Source organism: Rhamphochromis sp. 'chilingali' (genome assembly GCF_963969265.1).
Source record: "Rhamphochromis sp. 'chilingali' genome assembly, chromosome: 1".
NCBI lineage: Eukaryota > Metazoa > Chordata > Actinopteri > Cichliformes > Cichlidae > Rhamphochromis > Rhamphochromis sp. 'chilingali'.
The window spans coordinates 55,008,988-55,029,837 of record NC_137929.1 but is presented as its reverse complement, the minus strand read 5'-3'; the positions used below and the strand labels follow the sequence as shown (position 1 = coordinate 55,029,837).

The following is a 20,850-nucleotide window of genomic DNA, read 5'->3' as shown; positions in this document are numbered from 1 at the left end:
CGTTCAGCCCTAGTTTAATACCAGTAATAACTAAAGCCTTTCATCTGTTAATGATAACCATTTTTTCCTATGTGTTTTTCATTTGCATTACAATGTAAATACTTAGTGGAAACATGATTTCTGAAGTCATGCAGGATTCTTGTTCTTCTATCAAATTAAATAAACAATGAAAATTCATATTCAATTCAACATACGCTGAATGCGATGTTGCCTTCTACAAACTCTGTGTCTGTGAATTTCCTAAAGTTGCTCGTAATACTATCCTCGAATGCTAACATTAACATGTAATGTGTGTTTTTGCTATGGGAACAGACTCCAATCGAAACAGAGTTTGATGGGTTTTGACTTGTTTCATGGTGATGTTTCATTGTGGTTCGTTCTACCATAGTTTTACTGGAGAAACCTTCAGGTATTGATGATTGCAGAATTGAAAGTGACTCTGTTTCATATGAATAGATTTAAGAGATTTCTTGCATATATTTTCCAAACACAAGATAAAAGTTTAGATTCATTTTCCATTTAGACTGTATTTATTACCAACAAATGGATTACTGGAATAATAATCCACTGTTTTTGTTGGTGGGGGGTTAACCCATTTTTCTGGTAACACCTAAATAAACTTTAGTCTCCGTGTAGCCTTTGTAGGTACAATAAACTCTGCCTGGATGTGCTGGTTGTAGGGCCAAGGACAGCCCAGCTGTTTGATAGTGCAGAGATATTTGTTTCTTATCTGGAAAGTTGATGTAGGACAGAGTTTATGAAGTCCTGTGAAATATCTGAGAATATGAGAGTAGGCCTGTCGCAGTCTGTCTGATCACATGTTCTGTTTTTTTCTGTATTTTTTCTAAAATCAACATTTTTTTTGTACTTTTTTCACTTTTTGCTTTTCACTGCTTTAAATTAGAAACAGTGATTTCATATGTGTCATTGTTATTGATTTTTTTTTCTTCATCACACAGTTCATTGTTCCCTTGTGGTGCTGACCCACACGGTGCTGAATCAGTAGCGAGCACTTTACATCAGGTAGCTCCACTGTGGACTCCACCTCCACCTCTTCTCTCCTCTGGGGTGTGGACCGCCTGAAGGATGCAAATAAAGAGAGAGAGAGACAGAGAGAGCAGCAGTTTGTCTCACACAGAGACACCAACAGATGAATCTGCCCATCTGCTACCTCCTCCTTCCTCCTCATCCTCCATCAGAGCTGCAGAAGGTAAGAGAAGCTGGACACGCTGCACACCTCTACTCTCATTTTAGCTTTTGGACCAAACAGCAGCACCGCTCAGTGGATACATCCACAATTCAGAGCTCTGAGAGACAAAGGAAGACTAAGAAACACATAACACTAAGAATGATAAATAATTATAAATAGGCTGATTTCCACATGGGGATCTGTAGCACTATATTTCAGTTATGATATTCATTAGTGTGCGTATTTTAAAAAAAGGACATATTTCTACTTGTCTTTATTCTCTGAGGGTGAAGGTTTCAAACCGTGGTGTTGGATTGTAAAAATAAACTTCTAGTTTGGAAATTAAATCTGTCAAATGTCTGTGTGAAGAATCAGATTTGACAGATGAGTACAGGAGCAGCAAGATGTTCGAACAACAACTTAAATCCATTTCTGTTTGTTTAACAGCCTCAGTATTAACACACAAACTCTGTGTCTGTCATTGTTTTCCCCCACGTTACCTACAGTATACAACATTGATCACCTGGGATGTTGTACCAAAGGCAGTTCATGACTTACAAGAGCTAAAGCACAATGGCAAAGATGTAATCTTGTACTAAATTACAGATTAGAGATTAAAAGGTGTGATGAAATCACTGCCTACTGACCAATCAGTTCTCTGGAATATTATGTTATTATTCCTGGAAGAGGTTTAGGCATTAGAGACATTTCCATGTCTGTGATTGGTCACATGCTGCCAGCACCACCACTTTCATGTCAATCCTGGACTAACTTGTGAAATAACCACATTTTTGTGAACACTTAACTTGATTTCCAGTGAAGCTCTCTGTAAATGTCAAAATCAGAGCATTTTCAGTCCCAACTCTGCACAGCTCCTGGTCATATCTGTCACATACAGGTTCTGTATGGAGCTGTAAGGCTGTTTTTTTTTTTTTTTTTTTTAATAGGACAGGGGGAAAGAATGAAAGAAAGAGGGGGAGAGAAAGAAAGAAAACCAAAGGGGAGAAGAGACGGTGAGAAGGGGGGGAAGAGAGAAAAAAAAACAAACAACAAAAAATACAAACTCCTGGGTCACCTGTATGGAGAAAAAAAACAAACAAACAAACAACAAAGAGCAACATAATAATAGAAAAAAAAAAAAGCACCATCACAATAAACTACCTAGTCATAAATATCAATAGTTACTAAATAATAGATGATATTGTTCAGCACGCAAGATAGACAGCGCACAGTGTGCTTTGAGGCAGCAGCCAAGAAAGCTTTAGTCTGCGTCTGTGAATACCCATGTGTACACCTGTGTGCATACCTGTGTGGATCAGCATGCTTGCATTCCAAAGGTTTCTCCATGTAATGATCTGTTAGGGAGTGTGGGGGGCCACAGCCCTGTCCTTTATGGTATCAAGCGGGTATGGAGGAGATCAAAACTCCAGACATCCAGAGGCCCCCAGAACACAAGAGACCAAGGAAGACCCACAGAGGGGCAGCTGCGCCACTGTCCCAGTTAGAGCTAAGGAGAGTCCCAGATGAGGGCTCATTCAGCAGCCGCGGAGCAGAAGCCAGGGGGAGTTGCAGTGACGCGCCCGTGGGCTCCGCCGGCAGCCAGCTGTGCCTGAGTGACCGAGCCCCAGGCCGAGAGGCCTTGGAAGGCCCGAGATGTCCCCAGAGAGGTGGCGTCTGATACCCAACCTGACATATAGACACAAACATACAGGCACACACAAACACAAACATCCATTCCCACCCTCATGCTCTCATGTGCACTTCACACTCAACCGACGTGGAGACAAATATAAAGAGACGCTGTATACGCAATCACACTCCCCAAGCGTACTCTACATACCGGGTCTAGGTACCCCCGCCCCTGGAGGGGGGAACTGCACCCAGACCCAGGTGGTGTTACCCTTTTCCCTGCGGTGGGGAGAGGCAGACCGCCCCGACTCCGCAGCAGCAGGGAGGCCCCACACCCCAGACCGCAGCCGGACGGCCAACTCCTCCCAGCCCCCCCTGCTCCAGCAGGCCGCAGAGAACGGGGGTGAGAAAAGACTCCAAACCTCCCTCCACCCGCTCATAGTAGTGTTGATGCATGTGTGTTCTAAGGTGCAATTAAAACCCAGGAGGGCATGGAGCTACCTGCCAGAGAGCAGCAGGTAAGCGCATAGTCCCTCCTGTTGGCCCTCAATGTCTACATGTATTTAAATTGAGAGGTGGGCAATGAAGCCAGGGGTGAGGTGTACACCCTGATGGAAACTTGGACTCCGTGTATTGTGCCCACCCCCAAGATCCTATATGTATGTGCAATGAGGGTGTGAGTAATGTGAATGTCTAAGTTGTGGGATAAAATTGAGGCAGAGGCAGCCAGAAGGGGACAGAGGGGGGGGGGGGGGGTAGCCTCCTCTGCATCCTGGTGACATACCCCTACTCCAAGGCCCTGCATGTGTGGGTGGTTGTGGTGGAGCGGGAGGAGGGAGGCAGCTGGAGATGGGGAGGAAAGGAAGGGAGGGGCAGTAACCCCTCCCTGGGGCCAGCTCCCCCGCTGACCCCAGTAGGCACTCCCACACTCCGCGACCCGCCAGGGAAAAGGGGGCCCAGGCCCATCCAGACCGGGGCCCAGCGCGGCAGCGCCCCCCGGCCCCACAGAGCCCGGGACAGTCCACCCAACCCCACCACAGAGAAAACTGCACCCACCCCACCATCTACTCGTCTTCCAGACTACATGAGACAATAGACGCCCAGGCTGAGATCTTCCTCCACCTCTCCTGTATCTCCCCCTCCTGCAGAGAGTTCCTGAGGGGAGGAAAGCTCCTGCAAGGTGTAACAATCTCCCCCACCGGTTGAAGAGCCCCACAGGCGACTCGACACACCGGCGGCACCCTGCGCCAGGGATGGGCTCCCATGCACCCACCCGCCCACAACCCCGGCAACACACAAACCAGGACCCAAGGCCCCGAGGCCCAGCCAGGGCCCTGGCCCAGAGATGGAGCGCCCCCAGACCCTCATGCCCATCCCGGACCCACCCAGGGGCAGACAGGCTACCAGGTCAGTAACCCACGTCCATCACCACAGACCCTCCCCTAGCCCCGCTGCACGCAGCCACGAGGAAATGGTCAGAAAAGAGCCCCCAACCGGACATGACCGCTACCCCGGGTTGAGCCCCCCAAGGAAGATGCCTCCGGGGAATCCCCCGACGCCCTAAGCCTGTCCCTGCCCCCACACCAATCACAACATTGAAGGCGGGACCAAACTATGACCCCCCACCCCCACTAGGTGATGGAGCCGATCAAAGGAGCCCAGAGCAATTGATCTGATGTGGTGGCAGAGGCTGTATCAAGACTAATGTAATCTAATAGATAATTCTTATATTGGTTAGAATTAAGATTATTTTTATTTTTCCAGTTCATGAGGACAGTTTTCTTGGCTATGCATAGGGTAGTGAAAACCATATGGGCTATATTGTTTTCTGAAGTGACATTATCTAAGCTGCCCAACAAACACACTAAGGGGGAAGTTGGAATGTTACATTTCAGACACTTTGATAAGTCTTCACATATCTCGTGCCAAAACTTCTGCACTGGTGGACAGAACCAAAGAGCGTGAATGTAATTGTCTGGTGTATTGTTTTGACAGTGTGAGCAGTTGTTGGAAGATGTAAAGCCCATCTTGAACATCCGATGACCTGTATAGTGCACTCTATGTAGTATTTTGTATTGTATTAATTGCAGACTGGGATTTTTAATCAATTTAAAAGTTTTTAAGCATACCTGAGACCAGAAGTTTTGGTCTAAACTGACTGATAAATCTGCTTCCCACTTTGCAATAGGAAGGGATATTGATTCATCTAATTTAGAAAGTGTTCTATATATTTTAGATAATAATTTGGGGGATTTAAGAGTAAGGAAATGTGCCGCACTTGGTGGTGTTTGTAATTCAACTTGACTGAGGTTAAATTTCTTTTTTATAAGGTTTTTGTAAGGCTGTTGATGTCACAGTAGCAGCTCCCTGAAAAAGATGCTAAGCACCAAAGGTAAAAGTGGTCATCAAGATGAAAAAGTCCTCTAGTAGCCTGTATGAGTCTGAAGGCAGCCCACAGTTACCCACAGACTAAGCAGAGTGCAGCATCAGTGGTTGCTAAAAAACAGAGGTTTGAGTTTGTCGAGGTCATGGAGCAAGACTTTTAGAGGGAGTGAGTTGGTGTACAAGATTTTCACAATGTACTTTTCACTAATTTTCTTTCAGTCTCTTTTAAAGAAACTTTTTCACTTTCACAATTTAATATCACATACATAGACTCGGCTTCATTTTTCAAGTGGTCAGCGATTTTCTGTCCATTCAGAAATGTCGCAACTGTGTGGCTTTCAGGTCTCTGTCAGCTGATTGGCCTCCTTTAAGATGCTCCACCTCCTGTTCGTCCTGTCTGTTCTGATTGGAGTGTCAGGTAAACACACACCTGGAAGCCATTTTAAGTGTTTCCTCCCATCACTTTAGTGCAGGGGTGTCCAATTCCACTCCTCAGGGGCCGGTGTTCTGCTTGTTTTAGCAGGATGCCGAGCCTTCCTCAACATATCTTGAAGTTCTCCAGAAGCCTGGTAATGAACTAATCAGGTGTGCTGACCCAGGGTGATATCTAAAACCTGCAGGTCACTGGCCCTTGAGGCCTGGAGTTGGACACCCCTACTTTAGTGGAAGCAACATAAACATAGCACAAACACCCTGAGCAAAAAAGAGCAGAAAGATTTGAAGTATTAAAGGGAATGACGCTTTAATAACCTAACAAATATTGTGCATCTTTGCTTTTAAGGTTTGCTAACTTATAGTATAAACTGTAAATTCATGATGTTGATTCTTTAGTAACAAACACTGTTTTATCCACTCATGATGTTACTGTTTGAACCTGCTGCACTCCCTGTTTGTCCAAACAACTAGTTAAGACTAAAGCTCACAGCACTCATGTGCCTCCATATCTTCAGGAGCTTGGCAGATAATCACTGTTTCTTCAGTGTTGGACATCAGCTCATGTCCAATCAATTATTATGGACAGAAGTACGAGCAAATCTATGTGAGTATCCTGATGTTTTTGTTTTAAACAATTCTGTCATCCCCACTTTTGCTGATGAGTATCGCCTCGATATACCTCCTGAGATTTTCTAGCAGGAGGACATTTTTGTTCAAGAATTCTTTTATATTATTCTTTTATGAATGAGAAAATAATGAAACAAAAACTTCTCACAGAAAAAGGAGCTCAAATGTGAAGAAAAAATTAAACCTCATGAAGGAGACCTAAACTCTTGACTCTTTCTTATCTCATTGAGGCGACCGTTTTGATGTGATGCCTGTGAGAGAAACCCCATGCATCGTTCATGTAGATGATTATTAATGGGTTAAATATGTATTTTATGCTTGTCTTTCTATATTTTATTTCTTTCTATCTTAATATTAAGCAGCCAATTTGGCTTTCAATTAAATATATAAAAAATGTTTTCATCTTTGTAACAGTGGAATCAATATATTAAGATTGATCCTCTGGGTCTGACTGGATCTATGGTACGGAGAAGGCACATCAACATCCGTCCATCTATGCTGCAGTTTTTGCCGTTATCAGAGAGATAACCATGTTTGCTAGTATGGCAGGGTGTAGGTTGTAGCTGGGCTGGACCGGAGGGGTGGAGCAGTGGGTTCAGGGTGTGATTACTGCAGAGGCTGACCAGCACAGCAAGTCTTCATCATCTAATCATGCCTCCCCTAATTAAGTACGATGCCAGGACCTGACAAGAGCTGTGCGTCATGCTGAGCTAGAGGAGGCAACTAGTGGGTTTGTAGAAAAGACGTAGTATCACTGATTAGTTGTGTCTTTGACTTCTAACAGGTCGCCTTCATGAGTGAAAACATTGCATTCTGCTTCGACAACTTTTTCAACCCTGAAACTGGAGGTGACTGTCTTGTGGGGACTGCACCTGACTCAGACAGCATTGAGTTTTGGATAAATGAATCCAATGCTGAAATCCAAAAGCTGATTTATGACAATGTAGCAACCATTCAGAACAGGATGGAATGCTATGTGTTGTTTATCATGGAGCTCAATGAGGAAAATGTGAGTTGTTTTAGACTAAATTAACTGTGTAAGAACAAAAAATAAAATTTGACATGATTTTTTTTTTATCATATTAAACATTGGTGAACACTTTCAGAATTCCTAATAGTGTCTGAATCTTCTCTGTTTACTTTACAGTATGGTTTGGTTCCAGTTAATTTTGGGACACAAACTGTTTTGATTGTGGAAATATTGGCATTTGGTTCAGTGGTGAGTCTCTGCATGTGACAGATAATAAATAACATGTTAAGATATTGACAAAAACAAAAAACAACAAGAACATCAACAGAAAACCCCCAAACACACACACATTCAAAAAAAATCTGTAGTAGACAGACAGTTTCCATATCAGTGAGGATCATTCAGACATGTTTATTTCACAAGTAGATAAAGATTTTTATCCATTCTTAGTTGTCTTTACTCTGTGATTGTAACATTGTTTGTGTTTATTTCTGTCTAGGCATTTGAGGCTCAGGTTGGTGGTATCACGATTGATATAATGGCTGTTTTGTTCGTTCCCAGCAATCGTCAGTATCAAAGATTCTTTGACATCAGTGGATGCAGATATGCTGGTTGGTGAATCTCAGGCTTCAAAACTTGACCCATGTGTTCTGTATTTCAATGTTACCATGATGTTTCTGTCAGTTGTTATTAAACTAGTCAGCGATCTTTGAGTTTTTAAACTAAACTATCCCTCATTTCAGGTGGTTTGCATGAATACGGTGCAGTGCTGAGCTCAGATCTGGAAACCTGCTCTAGTCTCACCTGTTCTGACACTGCTGCTCTGCAGATTTCTGGCTGTGGCCCTCTGGAGCGTTGTGAAGGCAACGGCATGTAAATATATCTCTTTGTATTTCAAAGAAACGTCTGTGATCACTTTCTTACCTTTAGCTGGTCCCCACAGAGGGATACTCGGGCCTGAGTCTGTGTTTGTGATTTGGTGCTATATAAAGAAAATTAAATTGTATTCAATTAATGAATATGTATAAAATGTCTCTTCCCCACTGGTTTGGCGTTCAGCAGCACCTCGTGATATTTTTTCATTCTTGTTTGTTTCCTTTCTTTCTACCAGCTGCATGTTGTACTCCACATGCACTGTGACTGACCCCACTGTCATTGACTTCCACGGCCAGGTTAACTCTGTTGAGGATCGGTGTTCATACTCTCTGGTCTTGACTCCATCAGTACCAGACTTCCATGTTCTGGGGAACTTCCGGGAACGTCGACGTAAAGACGTGACCTTTTTGGACAGTGTGACACTGGTTCTGGACAGACCCAGCATTAAAATTCATCTGGAACAAGGTGGGACAGTTCGGGTAAGCTACCTCCACCCACAGTTTAGTCAGTGCAGTCTAATGATAGTTGCTGCGAAATCAACCGGTTGTGTGTTTCAGATGTTTCACTTACTATTTCCTACACTTTGCTTGTTATCCAGCTGGACAACTCAATCCTGACCCTCAATAGTTTGCCTCAGCTGGTTCACAATGTGGAGCTCTCTAAAGACCGAACTGGAGTCACTGCCAAGGTGTCGCTCTCATACTCTACCATCTCTGTCTTCTTTGACGGCTACACTGCACAGATCTACTTAGAACATAGGTGTCAAACTCTGGCCCGCAGGCCAAATTTGGCCCGCAGCCTAATTACATTTGGCCCACGAGGCCATACCAAATTAGAGCTGGCCCGCCGGTCTTATACAGTGCATGTACTGCTAATACTACAAATCCCAGAATGCTCTGTTGGCGTTTTGGCGCGTCAGTCAGGACAGGACCCATTAACGCCCTCTCCTCTGTTGACTGTAGTCATAACAACCGCGCGAATACTGCCGCGCTACCTCTCCCAAAATGGCGAAAAGAAAGAACGAAAACAGGAGCTTTCTGGACAGGTGGGAGACAGAATATCTGTTTACCTATGTAAAAGACAGACCTGTTTGTCTTGTATGTGGAGCTCATGTGGCTTTAACCAAGGAGTACAACATTAGACGACACTATGAAACGAAACACCAAGAGAAGTACAAGGACCTGGACATGACTCAAAGGCGCCGGAAAGCAGAAGAGATGAAAAGAAGTTTTGTTTCACAACAGACTATGTTCAAAAAAGCCATATCACAAAGTGAGGCTGCTGTAAAGGCTAGTTTTGTTGTGGCAGCAGAGATCGCAAAATCAGCCCGGCCCTTCAGTGAGGGAGAGTTTGTGAAAAGTTGTATGATGAAAGTTTGCGACGTTGTGTGCCCAGAGAAAAAGCAAGCATTTTCAAATGTTAGCCTGAGCAGAAACAGAGTAGCTGATCACACGTGAACTTGCCAACAATCTAAATAACCAGCTGATGGAGAAGGGAAACAGTTTCGTTGCATTCTCCCTCGCTGTGGATGAGAGCAGAGACACCTCTGATACTGCCCAGCTTTCAGTCTTCATCCTTGGTGTGGACTCAACTCTGTGTTACGGAAGAACTTTTAGGATTAAAATCAATGCATGGAACAACCACAGGGAAGGAAATATTTGAAGAGGTTTCCAAATGTCTAACTGAAATGAAGTTGCCATGGGAAAAACTTGTGGGGTTAACGACAGATGGTGCACCAGCGATGTGTGGTCAAAGGAGCGGACTGGTGGGCAGGGTACGGGAGAAGATGCGAGCGGAGAACTGTGCAGGTGAGCTGACTGTTTATCACTGCATCATACATCAAGAATCACTTTGTGGCAAAGCCCTAAAGATGGAACATGTTATGACCGCAGTAACACGAGTAGTTAACTTTATAAGAGCCAAAGGTCTGAATCACCGCCAATTCAAATCTTTTCTTGAGGAGTGTGGTTCGGAATACGGAGACGTGCCGTATCACACGGAGGTGAGGTGGTTAAGCCGAGGGAAAGTACTGAACAGATGTTTCAAGCTACGCGAGGAAATATTTCAGTTTCTGGAAAGCAAAGGGCAAGACACAGCTGAGCTCAGGGAGCAAGAGTTTCTGTGTGAGCTGGCCTTTATGTGTGATATCACGAGCCATCTCGATGCGCTGAACCTGCAGCTTCAGGGACGGGGGCGTATCATCACAGATATGTACGCTGCAGTGAGGGCTTTTAAAACGAAATTGTGCCTGTGGAAGAATCAGATGCTACAAGGAAACCTGGGCCATTTTCCCTGCTGCCAAACGATGAACATGCAAATCTCTACTGCTGTGTTCCCATGCGTACAGTTTGCTCAAACACTCTGTGTACTCAGTACTGAGTTTACCCGGCGGTTTGCCAACTTTGACGCCCAGAAATGTCGATTTGAACTGCTCAGTAATCCTTTTGCAGTTGACGTGGCAAAAGCACCAACAAACCTCCAAATGGAGCTGATTGAACTCCAGTGTAGTGACACGCTGAAATCAAAGTATGATGCTGTGGGCGCTTCACAATTTCCACATTTCATCCCTGACACAATGCCTGGGCTCCGCACCCACGCTGCTCAGATGCTCTCCATGTTCGGCAGCACTTACCTATGTGAGCAACTATTCTCCTCAATGAAGATGGCCAAAACATCTCACAGGAGACGTCTGACCGATGAACACCTTCACTCGATCCTGAGGATTTCCTCAGCTCAGAGCCTGAGCCCAGACATTGAGGAACTAGCATCCAAGAAGAGATGCCAGGTATCTGGCTTGGACGCATCAGAGTAGATCAGTGTGTAGCAAACTGAGCTATAATTACCATTTTCTTTGTGCAATTTGTCTTGCTACTCCCAGACATGGGCTTGAATGGTTTCACGTTTAATGATATTTTTATTAGTTAAGTGGTTTATTATTGTTATTTTATTTTTACATTTATTATTAGCCTGGGGAAAAAGTTTACTGCTAAAATTTAAATCAGAAGGCTGCAAATACAATTTTTATTTAAGAAATGCATTCCAGTGATATGTTATTTAATTGGAATTTCAATTTTGCATTTGTGCAATATTAAGTTATATATCGTTCAGTATTAAGCGTTGCTTATTCCATATTCAGTTTTTCAGCAAAACTTATTTGAGTCTGTAAGAAAAAGTTCCTTGTTATATCTGGAGGAAGATTTTTTTCAATAAATATTAATGTTAGCCCGCGACTTTGTTCCAGTTTTGAATTTTGGCCCACTGTATATTTGAGTTTGACACCCCTGTTTTATACAGTCGGTGGCAGTGTCCCAATTCAGGGTCTACACGCTTGAAGTACGCATTTCAAGTGCAGTTACGTCACCGCCACGCGACGACGGCTGTCCCAATTCGAAGTGTACTTCAAATGCATACTCCAAATGCGCCGTCGATTTCCCCAAATATCAAGCGTGGTCCGGTGCACGCTTCGTGGTCCCATATATCCCAGAATTCATAGCGCAGCGGTGGGTGTGGATAATTTTGCCGCAAAATACGGCAGAAGGGAGCGGCCAAAGAGGGTTTTTTTTTTCAAACTTTATTGAACTTATAAAGCGAACAGTCAGTCATTCCAGTTCAGTTTGTACAGTAGACATACAAGGCAAATAAGAGTAACAATATACAGTACAATGAAATAAGAAGGATAAATAAATAAAGGATAGAAAAGAAAAAAAGGGGGGAATGTGATAGACTTCATAACAACTTTGTACGTGAAAGTTGTGACAGCTCATTCGTTAAACATTTCTGAATGAATTTCAATCAATGACAGACCTTTTTTATTGGAAGTTAATTTACGAGAGTTTAAGTAATATTCAATTTCAATCAAAAACAAATTAAATGATGGGGTTGAGTTTTGAAATTTACATTTATGTATATGGATTTCCCCTAATAAGATGGAGCGGCCGAAGAGTGAACTGTCAAAAGTACTGAATATGACGTCACTTATTTATGTGCGAATGTTTAATAATTAAAGTCAGTCATATATCCACAAACACAACAAGCTGAAAGTCAGTGATATATATATATATATATATATATATATATATATATATATATATATATATATATATATATATATATATATATATATATCATAATAATCTGACAATACTATAATATTGTCCATATTATATTTACATTACCACAGTGAGATGACTTTAGTCTCATGAACAACATTAACTAATTGTTATTTACTAACTAATCTTAAATGACTGTTCAGCACAGAAATGAAGCCCAACAATCATGTTTTACAGTCCCGTGGTCTCAGCCTCAGATACTCAACTAATCAAAGTGATGTCATGACGAAAATGAATGACCAACAAAACATTTTTCTCCTTCATTTCTGTCAAACAATGCTGTATGTAACGTGTCTCGCGGTTAGTATCATGGTTGCTAGGCAACCTGAACAGCGCAACGAAGCGTATACCGTCCCATTTCACAAGCCTCTCACTTCCGCACTTCTTGTACTTATAGTACGCACCGTACGTAGTACACGTAGTGTGCGTACTTCAAGCGTGCAGACCCTGAATTGGGACACAGCCATTGGGTGGTACACACTGTAAAAAGTTTGAGAAACACTGATAAGTTAAGTGTATGTGTGCTTTTTAAAAACATTTAAAGCTGCAGTACAGAATCTTTGAAACAAGCTTAAAACATTTTTAGAAACAGAGCATCTGCTTCTCTTTACAGCTCCTCACTCCACCAGGGCTGTTTGGCTCTTTCTGATAGTGTGAAAATGTGATGTACGTACTGCGGCAGTCATACAGACAACTGGGCGGTCCAAAAGTTGGCCTACCTATTACTGGCTGAGGTTTTAGTAGAGTTGTGGCTGAACCACATAAAAATATATAATTAATTTTAATCTCCCCAATCCATTATAATGTTATGTTGGAATGTTATTAAAGAGGGTCAAAATGTTTCAACCCAGTTTGTTTTGCAGATTCTGTATAGCAGCTTTAATATAGGGAGAACACAACTTCCAGATTGTGTTGAGTAAAATCAGGTTTTTTTTCTTTGTCAGTTTAACAGTTTCTGTTGTGCCTGTCACTGTTCCCTGTCTGTTTTCTTACCTGGTTCTTCCTGACCTTGTACTTTCTCTCCTCTCTTTCCTCTCTCCCTCTTTGGACTGACAATCATACACAAATAGATTGTATTCAATTAGATGAAAAATTACATTAATATGAAAAAATTCTATTAAGATCGCTAACAAAAGTCCCCTCTCAGTGTACTTTTAACCAAAAGGCAAATAACCAAACCGTATGTATATCTAATTAAAGATATAAATATTGAAACACTGATCCAACATTATTCTTGTTTGACGGATCATTTGATTTTACACTTTTACCTGAATGTGGCTCCTTTTTTGAAAAAAACTTCCTTATATCCATTATGAACCTGACTGTCTCTCTCTACACACACACACACACACACACACACACACACACACACACACGCACACAACAGGAGTTATAAGGTTAATAGGCATCCAGTCAGTTAGCTAGTTAGTATCCATTTCAAACAGGACAGTGGCAACAACAGTAGGCTGCCAACAATTTAAAGTTTTAGATTTTAAATAGGCTGTATACATTTCAATGGGAGCAACAGGACGGTCATATGTCGCTGATTTTACTACAGAGCAGGACGGATTGTAGGGTAGCAAACATCGTCGGAAAACACGTTTTCAACACTGCAGGTTACCTGGTGTAATGTTTTTCACCTAAAAAGAAACATGGTCTGACTCCTACCAACTATATAAAGAGTAACTGAAGGTTAAATGCAGCTAATATGTCCTGTTTTAAGCCAGGCACTTACACCTCTTCTCCGCTGCGTCTCAGCCACCATCGCTCTGGCAGCAAGAGCGCTAGAGCCAGAGCAGGGGAGAGGCGAGCTGGAACAAACCATTTTGGGAGGGGGGGTTATCTATACTTTTGTTGTTAAAATGGTGTCTCAAACAAATACAGTACTGTATGCTTTTTATATTTTTAGTAGTGTGTCACACAAACAGCAAATATTGTCAAAAAAAAGTAAGAAATCTTTGGGGGTGCTTTGATTCATTTGGGGGGTGCTTCAAAAACAAGTAAAAACTTCCTTCATAGACTGATTGACCATTAAAGAACACCTCCAAATATCAGACTCAGAATTATGAATTTCTAATCCATGGAGGATTTATATTTGTTTGTTTTTTTGGGGGTTTTTTTGCCTGTCCCGTTTGGCTCTTTTGCCATCAGAATTATTGTCTAAAGGCGAAGAAAGATGCCCAACGGATTTACTTTACCAAATGGACCATCCCAGCCTTGCCGTAATGGTCCATTTCACCTTTTATTGTTTATTTTATTTTTTATTTTCACGTGCTAAATACGGGACAGACTTGACTGGGGAAAAGAAAAGGGAGAAAGAAAGAGGGGAAAAAAACATCGGAGAACAGGGACGTGGATAAAGGGAAAAAAACAAAAACCAACAAAATAAGCAGACAAAAATACAAATATCAATAACCTGGATCACCTGTTGAGAAAGAAAAAAGAAAACAAGCATTTAACAAGGGATAAACAACATCACAATGATATATGGGAATATAACAGTAAATACTAAATATTAAACATTATTGTGCAGCACATAAGATCAACAGAACACAGTGTGCTTTGAGGTAGGAGCCAAAAAGGGTGTAGTTTGTGGGTGTGATCACCCGTGTGTACACCTGTGAGCATGGACGCACTTGTTTTTAAAGGTTCCTTCATGTAATGATCTGCTAGAGGGTGTGGGGGGGCCACAGCCCCGTCCTCCAGGGCATGAAGCAGGTATGGAGGAGATCAAAACTCCAGACATCCAGAGGCCCCCAGAACACAAGAGACCAAGGAAGACCAACAGAGGGGCAGCCGCGCCACTGTCCCAGAAAGAGCTGAGGAGAGTCCCAGATGAGGGCTCACTCAGCAGCCGCGGAGCAGAAGCCAGGGGGGGTTGCAGTGACGCGCCCGTGAGCTCCGCCGACAGCCAGCCGTGCCTGAGTGACCGAGCCCCAGGCTGAGAGGCCGGGGGCACCCCACCTCCGAAGTGGCCCGAGTGAGCCCCAGGCTCCAGGCCCCGATAAGCAGCCACCAAGGAGTGAGCCGGTGTGTACCTGGACGCTCACCCCCGGAAACAAAGAACCACTAACGCACCGATGTCTGAGGGAGTCCGCCACTGGCAGGGGAAGTGGTGGTAGGGGGAGATAGGCCTCCAAACCTTGGAGGGCCTGAGATGTCCCCAGAGAGGTGGCGCCTGACACCCAACCTGACATATAGACACAGACATACAGGCACACACAGATACAAACATCCATTCCCACCCTCATGCTCTCATATGCACTTACTCCACACTCAACCAACGTGGAGACAGACATGAAGAGACGCTGTACACACGATCACACTCCCCAAGCGTACTCTACGAACCGGGTCTAGGTACCCTTGCCCCTGGAGGGGGGAACTGCACCCAGACCCAGGTAGTGTTACCCTTTTTTATATTTATATAAGATTTATATTTGTAAAACTTTCTCAGAGCTGCAGAAACTGATTAATATATGAGGGACTTCCTGATTTAAAGTTTGTAGGTCAGGCAAATGAGTTCCACCAGAGGGCGCTTTAATACAAACAGATGTGGCTCTGAAACATTTGAATTCAGGTTTCTTGGGAAAGAGTTTATACATATACACCGACCAGGCATAAGCTTTATAATGTATATAATATATAATATTATATATAATAATGTCCATATATAATTTTTTTATATATGGACAAAATAAACTATTTAAACTTACAGCATGATAAGAAGTAGTGTCATGACATCAAGCAAACAAGGGCATGAGACAATCTGCATGTTCATATAGTTCAAAAACTTCCCTCCTCTGGTTTCAGCAAAGGGTGGAGATGATACAGAATGGGGTGGGTGTGGTGGGGTGGGGGATTATTGTTCAAATCATTCTGTCAAAGGGTGGAGATGATTCAGATAACTGTTGTGAAGGCATGTCATTGGCAGAACCTGATCACAAATATGGACACAAAGCTGATCTTATTTTCATTTGATGCCAACAAATCAAACATTCCTGCTCAATGTATCCTGTCATATGTTAGCTTCATAAAGTGAAAGCAGCAGAAGGAAATATAACGCATTAGTAAAACATTAGTGTCTGCTGTTCGAAGAAAACTTCTTTTTACAGCGAAAAAAAACCCCTAAATTTCTGCACAAGCACTGAGTAGGACACACTTCCACGGGAATGTGAAATTCACAGAGAAACTGCCGGATCCTTCCACTGACATGACGGCCTCGACACACCTGCACCAGGACAAACCTCCAGCTGCCCCACTCCTGCTAAACAGGTGAAAATAGAGCAACAGGACCGCTGAGTCTTTGATTTTATTTATTTTCTGCCGTGTTTGCATGTATTTGAAAGACTGAGTGTAAACACAAAAAATATTTCATTTTATGTGCTGGAATGTGCAGAAAATAGGTTTAAATGTTAAACAAATTTCTTCCACTCAGAGAATGTTGCATATAATTTAATTTTTGCTTGATGCATAAAGTTAAAAGATTAAAACTGATAAAAACAAGTTTTAAAAAGAGACTTTTCCATTTGATTACATTTTGTATGATGGATTATGCAGAAAAAGTAGAATTGGGATTGGAGCGACTGAAGATCTATCACTTCATTACCTATTCACGGTGTAAATCACATTTTTAAAACTAAGTAACTAATTACTTTCATTACATTCAGTTAAAACAAACTTTATGTTGTTGGTTGTAAAGAGATGAATGGATATTTTATTTTATTCTTTATTTTATTTGTATTCTATTTTTTAGTTTTAGATTTCAAGATTTGGTGAATGGCCTACCCTTCTTAGTTTTGTTATTACTGCAAATTGTTATATTTGCTATAGAACAGTGGTAGGGAACTCCAGGCCTCGAGAGCCGGTGTCCTGCAGGTTTTAGATGTGTCCTTGATCCAACACAGCTGATTTAAATGGCTAAACTAGCTCCTCAACATGTCATGAAGTTCTCCAGAGGCCTGGTAATGAACTAACACACCACCCACCCCTTTCCTTTCTTTGTTGCCACCTGTTGTGAAAATTAAACAATAACCTGCCACACACCCAGTGATCTTGATTTGAAGTGGGTTTAATAAACACAAATGTGGAGAGAACATCCCAGTGAAACACCAGGACCATCTCTGAATTGTTGCCCTTACATCTTATATGCAGACACAGACACTCTCCAACAAAGAACATTCCACAACAGATCAATTATTATAGACCATTAACTGTTCAGTCTAAGAAAAGCTCCAACCAACCATCACCTCGTCTGCAACAGGATGTCCAGAGCCCTCAGGAGGAAAATGCTGTGAAGGTGCAATAAATCGTGGGCCCCACTAGTGATCACATTCAACATGCATACAAACTGGTGACAGGAGTGCTCTTACTATGCTAAAGTGATATGGTTAAAATATGTGGTTAATACATGAGAAAAGAAATCTGCCACCACACACCATTGGCCCTGTCTAGGACCGGCCCTGGTGGCCATTACAATTTATGTCTAAAAAGGTATAGCTTCATGCCTCGAAGGGAACACTTCACTCCAGGTACACGGCACCCAGCTGAAAACACTTCACACAAGTTGAGTTGCCCGAGATTCACAGAATTTTCAGAAAAGCACTATTTCGTGATATATATTGTTATCAGGATGAGAAATGTCTTATTTCGGGATATGCGATTTTGGTCATATCGTACAGCTCTAGTCACTGGAGACCTTAATATTTACTGGTTCTTATTTAGTCACGTCCCCAAATCAAGATGATTGTAGAAGTTGTGATCAACTCAACCATAATAACAGAAAAATACTTTTAAAAAAGCAGTCAAGGTTTCTTTGTATTATTCCTGTCATCACATTTTTGTGGAGCTGAATATGTTTGAAAACCCGTTAATTTGTTTACTCCATCATGTACCAACTACTACACCTGCTGCACCCTCTCACCCTTGATGGTGTTTACGGGAGAGAAACAGTTGAAATGAACAGCATCGTTCTCAAACCGCTCCTCTTCCAGGAATGAAGCACAGGCTGATAACCCTCCCTCTTCTTCCTCCTCGTAAACATAGCACCTCTCTGCCCACATGTTTCCTCATTTCCACACCATCACTTCACAACAACTAAGCTGTAGTGCCTCTTCACTTCACTGTGCAATACCTTTTGTGCAATACTCTTGTTAATAGTCAACGGTGCAATAGACTCCATACTTGAAATGTGCAATTCACTTGTATTTTTATTTTTATTCCTATTTATTCTATTTATCCCCTTCGTATATTTTATTTATATATGTCTCTGTATTTATATATGTGTGTGTGTATATATATATAATATTCTGTAACTCTGTAACTTCTGTCGGTGCTGTGCTTTTGGAAACCGAATTTCCCAGAGGAACCCACCCGAGGGATTAATAAAGTTTTATCTTATCTTATCTCAAGTTGAAGTTGGGTGTAGCCAACATGTGGTGACATGTTAGACTCGAGTCACTGCAGGAACACGTTGTTCAGATCAGACCTCAAACTAGTTTATAAGGAAGAGAAACTCACGAAAGCGCTTAAACTGAGAGGAGAAATGGCACAGAAAGGAGATCAGCTGGGCCGAGAAACCTTCTTTTGTTCCATGTGTTTGAATCTACTGAAGGATCCAGTGACTACAGCCTGTGGACACAGCTACTGCATGAACTGTATTAAAAGTTTCTGGGATGAAGAGGACAGGAAGGGAATCCACAGCTGCCCTCAGTGCAGGAAGACTTTCACACCGAGGCCTGTCCTGGAGAAAAACGTCATGTTTGCAACTTTAGTGGAGCAGCTGAAGCACACTGGACTCCAAGCTGCTGCAGGTGAGCAATGCTATGCTGGACCTGAAGATGTGGCCTGTGATGTCTGCACTGGGAGGAAGCTGAAAGCTGTCAAATCCTGTTTGGTCTGCCAGGACTCCTATTGTGAGAAACACGTCCAGCGTCACTACAATACAAATCGATTACAGAAACACAGGTTGGTTTCGCCTTCCAGGAAGCTCCAAGAAGTGTCATCATCTAATTGTGAGATCTGCTCTCGTCATGATGAGGGGATGAAGATTTTCTGTCGTACTGATCAGCAGAGTATCTGTTATCTCTGCACAATGGATGCACATAAAGGCCATGAAACAGTCCCAGCTGCAGCAGAAAGGACTGAGAAGCAGAAGGAGCTCGAGGTGAGACGACTAAACATCCAGCAGAGAATCCAGGAGCGAGAGAAAGATGTGAAGCTGCTTCAACAGGAGGTGGAGGCCATCAATGGCTCTGCTGATAAAGCAGTGGAGGACAGTGAGAAGATGTTCACTGAGCTGATCCGTCTCATGCAGAAAAGAAGCTCTGATGTGAAGCAGCAGGTCAGATCCCAGCAGGAAACTGAAGTGAGACGAGTCAAAGAGCTTCAGGAGAAGCTGGAGCAGGAGATCGCTGAGCTGAAGAGGAAAGACGGCGAGCTGGAGCAGCTCTCACACACAGAGGATCACAACCAGTTTCTACACAACTACCCCTCACTGTCAGCACTCAGTGAGTCTACACACTCATCCAGCATCAATATTCGTCCTCTGAGGTACTTTGAGGATGTGACAGCAGCTGTGTCAGAGACCAGAGATAAACTACAGGACACTCTGAGAGAGGAATGGACAAACATCTCACTGACAGTCACTGAAGTGGATGTTTTACTGTCACCAACGGAGCCAAAGACCAGAGCTGGATTCTTAAAATATTCACATGAAATGACACTGGATCCAAACACAGCTTACACTCACCTGCTCTTATCAGAGGGGAACAGGAAAGCAATGCTAATAAAACGATACAGGCCTTACCCTCATCATCCAGACAGATTCACTTCATGCAGGCAGGTCCTGAGCAGGGAGACCCTGACTGGACGTTGTTACTGGGAGGTGGAGTGGAGAGGAAGAGGAGTTTGTGTGGCAGTCGCATACAAGACTATCGGAAGAGCTGTGTGCCCCACTGAATGTGGTTTTGGATACAATGACAAATCTTGGGCTTTATTCTGTGACACAACCGGCTACACTTACTTGAACAACAAAATCCAAACTCTCCTCTCAGGTCCTCGGTCCTCCAGAGTAGGAGTGTACCTGGATCACAGAGCAGGTATTCTGTCTTTCTACAGCGTCTCTGAAACCATGACTCTCCTCCACAGAGTCCAGACCACATTCACTCAGCCGCTCCACGCTGGACTGTGTCTTTTGGGTTTTGAAGTCAGTGCTGAGTTCAGTAAAGTCAAACACACATAGAGGGCATGTTCTTGAGTATCAGTGTACTTTTGTTATGATCTAAAGCAGTTTCTACATCTTCATTTAAATTTTTTATTTCATACATGGTACAGCATTAATTCATTTCCTACACTAAAAACCTTGCATTCAGTTAATGTGGCACTAATCCATGCATGAAAAGGAGCAGGGAGAGAAGCTCATGAATTCATTAAATGCAAACACAAATACAAACTGTAGCTGGGTCGCTCTTTAGCTGTGACTCTGCAACATTTCTAATGCCATATTCCCACATTTTTAGTACCTAAAATATTTAAAGGCAGTAGATCAGAACCAGTGAGTGATGCATATTTTAAAGGAAAAAGATAATTACACTGTAAGTAATTTTTTTAAGTACTGGGTACCCTGAGGGTAG

General features: G+C 42.7%; 2 protein-coding genes across 12 annotated transcripts in view; both read left to right on the top strand.

The window, feature by feature from the left end:
* LOC308404129 (uncharacterized protein) overlaps positions 1-9,257 on the top strand; it is a 29,360-nt gene extending 20,103 nt beyond the window's left edge. For 10 of the 11 annotated variants that reach the window (XM_080894018.1, XM_080894009.1, XM_080894019.1 and 7 more), the window contains 9 exons: positions 960-1,210; positions 5,546-5,621; positions 6,154-6,242; positions 7,050-7,274; positions 7,413-7,484; positions 7,735-7,846; positions 7,979-8,108; positions 8,347-8,590; positions 8,710-9,257. In XM_080894018.1, the coding sequence (XP_080750144.1) occupies positions 5,576-5,621; positions 6,154-6,242; positions 7,050-7,274; positions 7,413-7,484; positions 7,735-7,846; positions 7,979-8,108; positions 8,347-8,590; positions 8,710-9,252 (1,461 nt within the window). In that variant the 5' untranslated portion in view covers positions 960-1,210; positions 5,546-5,575 and the 3' untranslated portion in view covers positions 9,253-9,257. The remainder of the gene's footprint in view (positions 1-959; positions 1,211-5,545; positions 5,622-6,153; positions 6,243-7,049; positions 7,275-7,412; positions 7,485-7,734; positions 7,847-7,978; positions 8,109-8,346; positions 8,591-8,709) is intronic. The other variant, XM_080894011.1, reaches the window with a different exon arrangement.
* Positions 9,258-18,761: 9,504 nt separating this feature from the next.
* LOC308408926 (tripartite motif-containing protein 16-like) lies at positions 18,762-20,459 on the top strand (the record flags this gene model as incomplete). Its single annotated transcript, XM_080901407.1, has 2 exons — positions 18,762-19,029; positions 19,351-20,459. 2 exons carry the CDS (start codon positions 18,762-18,764, stop codon positions 20,457-20,459), a joined length of 1,377 nt encoding a protein of 458 aa, XP_080757533.1.
* Positions 20,460-20,850: the final 391 nt, after the last annotated feature.